Source organism: Watersipora subatra, chromosome 10, assembly GCF_963576615.1.
Source record: "Watersipora subatra chromosome 10, tzWatSuba1.1, whole genome shotgun sequence".
NCBI lineage: Eukaryota > Metazoa > Bryozoa > Gymnolaemata > Cheilostomatida > Watersiporidae > Watersipora > Watersipora subatra.
The window spans coordinates 57,253,870-57,259,869 of record NC_088717.1 but is presented as its reverse complement, the minus strand read 5'-3'; the positions used below and the strand labels follow the sequence as shown (position 1 = coordinate 57,259,869).

Sequence of the window (6,000 nt, the reverse complement as noted above, 5' to 3'; positions counted from 1 at the left end):
GAAAATCTGACAAAGGGTTCGGTTAGAGGCAACTCTGGTAATGTAGGTGACACGATGGATCACAGTGATGCGAATACTAGTGGTGATCACACTTTTAGCTATGGTACAGACACTAATGCTTGTGGTAAGAGTGCTTATGCTTGTGGTGAGGGTTGTGCTGGGACAATATCAAAAATTCGTTTTGGCACGATATGATGGCGTAGCCAACCGGTATGGTATTCGGAGTTGTCTTACCTGCCAGGAAAAGCTGCCATGGGAAAACAACTCTCTGATAAATCCATGTATTAGTATTATTCTATGAAGAACCCGTCCAACCGAGTCGTATATATTATCGTCGATATCCGATATTTCGATATGGGCAGAAAGCACTCGGTACGGTCGGTATTAGAAAGTAGTATCGACGGTATACCGAAATATCGTCCCAGCACTAGGTGAGGGTACTTTTGATAGTACTGGTTACTGTGAAAAAACTGCCTGCTAACTGGAGCATTGCCAATAGCGTAAAGAATGATTTAGACTTTGTCTAGCAACAAAACTTCACCGCACCACAAAACGGCAATATGCTACAATTCATTTACCACAGCCCTAATTTTGCACTGTTAACCAAATGAGGCACTCCTTCAAACTGGAGTGTTCAAAGATTTCAAATGTATCCAAGATGACTTGTCTGCAATTATGAGCAAAAGATTTGGTCAAGCTGCATGTTTATAAAATAACACACTGGATCCTTTAATCGTTCAATCCATTAGAAGTATATATCATGTGTCGGCCTACAATAATTTAAAAAATATTGCATATGCAAGTGTTAGGATACAATACCTTAAAAAATTACCTCCAACAAAACAAAGCTCAAAGTAAATTATTAGACAAATATTTTTCTATAACAGATCTATAATAAAAATGTGAAAGAAGAGCTACAATGTAGCAATTGCAATGTAACAGTTTTAAGTTTCATGAAACTTAAAACAAATAAATACATTTTACTAGGAATATTTTTCATAAAAATAATAGAAATCCTAAAATAGTACATACAATACAAGCACAACATTGTACTATGCTTAGTATGAAAAAGATAACATAAGCCAGGGAAACTGATGTAAAAGGCTGACCTATATAATTCAGGCAAGTAAAATACTCCTGTTATATATGTTAAAACAGAAAATAAAATATGAATTGCATCGCATCACTAGGTTTCCTCATTTAAAGGAGGGTCGACGTTGATAGGCCCTGAGCAGTCACATGGCAAATGGAACTTGACTATATTCACCTGTTCAGCGCCTGTGAAGAAGAAAGTTGAAATGTATTCTTGCAATCCAATGTGTTTTCATGGGAGACAGAGAAGATGAGTTTGTGTAATCTTCAAGCATCTGAGACAGTTTGATTGCCCGATGATCTGTCTTGTAATATTATCAAGACACTGACCGTTCTATAGCCTGTCTTGACAAGCTGTTGTTTTTGCGTAGTTGTCCCCCGTCGAGTGGCGAGCAACAACAGCTTGTCACAAGACGTACTGCACCTGATGCATCAGCTGCACTTATAAGGAGTTGTTCTCTTCCGTCTACGCGGCTCGGCTGCGATGTTATTCCGGTCGCTCCATTGGTAATCATAACGGATTTCACACAAAAATTTATGTAGAAAAATTAAGATAAGAACGTTTAACTGGCGACCCCTCTCTGCAGTAAACTTTATTAAAATTTGAGAACTTAGGCAACAACAGCGACTAAACATGTCGTTATTTGTGCGCTCAGTAAGTTTTATTTCTATTTTTGTATCAGTCAGTTTTATTTGCTCTTATAGATTTTATTTCGAGTTTATTTTATTTTTAAGTTTTACTAAAGTTTATCACAGAAACTGGTCTTTGGTTAAACGTTGTAATCTTGTTTTTTTTTTCTACATAAATTTTTGCGTGAAATCCGTTATGATTACCAATGGAGCGACCGACATAACATCGCGGCCAAGCCGCGTAGACGGAAGAGAACAACTCCCTATAAGTGCAGCTGATGCATCAGGTGCAGTACGTCTTGTGACAAGCTGTTGTTGCTCGTCGCTCGACGGGGGGACAACCACGCAAAAACAACAGCTTGTCAAGACAGGCTAACCGTTCTAGCAACTACTGATCTCCTTGTTCCTTATCCAATAGAGAAGAGTTTACTTAGCTTTGGGTAGCCCAAGTACAGTACAACCTCAGGATACGATTATCATGTAATACGACTTTTTCACCTTACGAAGTAGAACATGATGATTTTTTTTACCTCGCCATACCAATCTTATTTCACCATACAAAGTCAACAAATTTTTCGCCCGAGTTCAAATTTGGCAGTCAGTGTGCTTATTACGTATGTCAAAATAACAAGACACCGAATTGCTTTTCGCTGAAAATATTTTCACAATGCCTGAAAGAGACAAGATAACCAATTTCTCTCAGTTCAACAATTCTCGTGAGTAAAATATATCTTTCCTTTGAAACCAGTAAAAAAATTGGAGTTGCGATCCCTTCGAACAAAAGGTCAGTGGTCAGACGACTTTTTTAAACCTGCTAACAAAAGTCCACTTCATTACAAAAACAGCATCATTCGGGCTTTTTGCTAGGTTAAAAAAGGTTTTAAGGAAGTCCACTAAAAGTTATAGTGAAAGCGAAGACAGAAATTGATACGTGATAAAATTTTATTGATAAAAAGTTGAAATTCGGTAAAATAGTTAAAAATACATACTAAAACTTAGCTTCAAGTGTGGTCGTGTTTAGTAAACTTAACTTATTTAAGGTGAATTCAAAGGTTATGTTATATGTATGTCTGTCTTGAAGGTAAGAACTCTCTACGGTACATACTGCACATGATACATGTGCAGTATGTACATGTGTACATGTGTACATACAGTACGTACAGTACCGCATAATGCTACATTTTATCGCAGATCATAACCACTAAATATAATAAAGTTACTGTAGGTAACTATAGTTACTAAGGTTAACATACTATTTTATTACTAATTTTTAATATGTACAGTACTTATATAGAATTTTGACGTGTTTCACCTGGGGATGTTTGTATTATGTAATTACTATAGTTTTTATACCCCTACATACGATTTTTTCACCATACAATGCCAACTCTGAAACGGATCAAAATCGTATCCTGAGGGTGCATTGTGTATATATACATGTATATATATATATATATATATATATATATATATGTATATATATATATATATGTATATATATATATGTATATATATATATATGTATATATATATACAGAATGGACCAACAGTTTTTAGTAGTTTGATGCATCATTCCTGCATGTTTGTTTGTACTTCAACTTATAACTAAACATATTCACTTGAATAAACACGGGGCTTGTTGGTATATCTGATCAGTCTTGTGGAGAGTAAACAGCTGGTGGTGTCTTTTCCAGTATTATATAAGCAACTCCTTAACTACAATGTTGCCAAGTTTATGCACTAAAGTAATAGACCTATCATGAATATGACGTATGATTGAAACCATATCTACAAATTAGGAGTTGCCCTCCTTTACACAATGATAACACCAATTGAAAGAGAATGTCACTACCACTTACGTTCAATGGAGTCTGGAAGGGGTCTATTTTTGGTCTCAGGCAAGAAAAGAGCATCTATGGCTCCAATAAGGCTAACCGATGAGAATATTACATACGGAAGTTTATCCCAATAGCTCACCTGCAAATGTAAGTCAATTGACTATATTCAAACAGTGGTATAAAGGTCATCATGTACACTCAACAAAGTGCACTTTTATTACACAGCGATGAGACTTGAGAGACGCAACAAGAGTGACAAATTGAGCAACTAAAAAGTCTGAAATCCATAAATGGTCAGCTTACATACTTACTGTTGAGGGAATGAAGGGGGCAACAGCACCACCCAATCTGGCCAGAGAAGAACCAGCTCCAAGAGCTAAAGTTCTAGTCTAAAACAAACCCGAATATAAGATGAAGCATCAGCCCGATATGTATAGCTATGTGACCCGATGGGAAAATTGAACACAAATCTAAACTATCACGACTTAGAAAACTGCAAGCTGTTTTTCGCTACTCAGTCAGAGGGACCAACCTGGAAAGGGACATCATGTGAGTTACAACACAATTTATGCGTTGATCAGGTTGTAAATGTACATTACAGCTAAAACTAGACTAATAAATACTGCCCTTTTACGCTGAAGCAGAGCAAAAATGGAGTCGCTACTTCTAGTGTCAGCATATACCCTTTCCATGCTTTTATGGAGTCTAGAAGCTCACCTGTGTAGGATAAAGTTCTATAGTAGCTATATATATGTAGCTGAAACATGGAGCAATTATAAACTTTCCTATCATGGCGAGGATGATCACAGCCCAGTATGAGCCTGCAACAATATAATGGAAATACATAGCTGATTATTTCTATGCATCACAGCTTTAACCAACAATCAGTATTGAGATGCAGCATTGGGTGACAGCAGTATAGATAGTTAAAGATCCTTTGTAACTATTGCGACATCTTATATATTGCATGTACAAGTGATGAGTAGATTTACAAAAGCAAATACAGAATCTTCTTTAAGACACACTCAAACCTTTTCTGTAGTTTACAAACTGCCCAACCAACCCTAATCAGATATACCAGACAATGACCTAATTTGTTGATGTCATGACCTAATTTACCTCACCCATTCAGAACTCAAACACCCTCTCTCTGATCTTCTTGAGCATCAATCTTTGTGTAAAAACATGTTCGTCGTAGTTTTTGAAATACAAACTGTGTTTTGCGTAGTACATTAGCGTATTATTTATTTTTATAAGAATAAAACACATAAACTTTTTTTATTTTATACGAAAATCTGAGTAAATGAGGGCAGGATAGCACTGGCTAGAGATACAGCAATATATTCCCTAATCTCACCTCCTCTATTAATAGAGTATTTATGAGAAACTTGGTAGACTTCATACACTGCTTGATCTCTTCATACAGTTTTTTGAGTAAAATAATGTAAAACCGGCTGGAAAATTAGTTTTATAGTCTTGGAACAAATTAAATATGATTTGCATTATTTTTCAAATTTGTGAAATCAAACTAACTTGTTCTGTACAATTATCTCCTTCTCAGCGCCATGACACCAGCTATTCAATTTTCTCAATGCAGTGATTAAATTTTGATTTCGGCCTGATTTTTCTTCCGTAGTGATTTTATGATAACTAATACCCTGGCAGTCTCGTATGACTTGAGAGATCGGTATGTGTAATAACTATGCACACAATTAATCTTAGACGTGGAAAGATGGTTGAGTAGTGCAGATGGTAGCGCATTTTGCTGAGAAGCCAAATATATGTGTTTGATCCCTGAGTGGTGTAATCTTTTTTGCTAATGCTCTTAGTGTGACTTTGAACAGACAGACGGACAGACACATATCTTATTATAGTAAAGACTAGATGAATTCCTGGCATTGCCCGAGTAATAAAGAAGTCTTTGCACAGAAAACTTATTTTATTTAACATAAACAACATTTACCATTCTAACTTTTAAACTTGATATCATGAGAAAAGTGTTTTGGTGCTGTTCAAATAATTTAAGAGAGCAAATAAACAATGTGTACATGGAATTGTGTGTATAAAAAGGTTACTGTTGCAGCAGAAGCTCATTGTGTTCAAAGGTTTTGATTGACAATACTGGTACCTCTCGATTCTTGTACAAACATGAAAATGAGATATCGGACTTTCTTTGTCTGATACGTTGTCTGACCGAATGGAGAGAGAGTGTAGAGGTAATTCCTACTCCAGATACTAATACAAATGTCCAGATGGAAATAATTTAGCTTTTACAGATTTACCGAAACCGGAAATATGAGTGTTAATGATTCATTTAAATTAGAAACCTCAGATTTGAAAATTACAAATTAAAAAATAGGTAATGGTAAAAGAAGCTTTTAAAAATATTTCAAAAAAATTACAAACGTAAAAGGTAATTTTTATTAATAATAAAAAGTGC

The 6,000-nt window shown here is 35.5% G+C and overlaps 1 protein-coding gene across 1 annotated transcript in view; it reads right to left on the bottom strand.

Moving 5' to 3' along the window:
* Positions 1-727: 727 nt before the first annotated feature.
* The window catches only part of LOC137407414 (organic cation transporter protein-like), a 29,198-nt gene continuing 23,925 nt past the window's right edge, over positions 728-6,000 (bottom strand). The window contains exons 12-15 of the mRNA XM_068094065.1: positions 4,278-4,381; positions 3,872-3,949; positions 3,582-3,699; positions 728-1,278 (exon numbers count right to left, since the gene is read on the bottom strand). Coding sequence (XP_067950166.1) covers positions 1,187-1,278; positions 3,582-3,699; positions 3,872-3,949; positions 4,278-4,381 — 392 coding nt within the window. The 3' untranslated portion in view covers positions 728-1,186. The remainder of the gene's footprint in view (positions 1,279-3,581; positions 3,700-3,871; positions 3,950-4,277; positions 4,382-6,000) is intronic.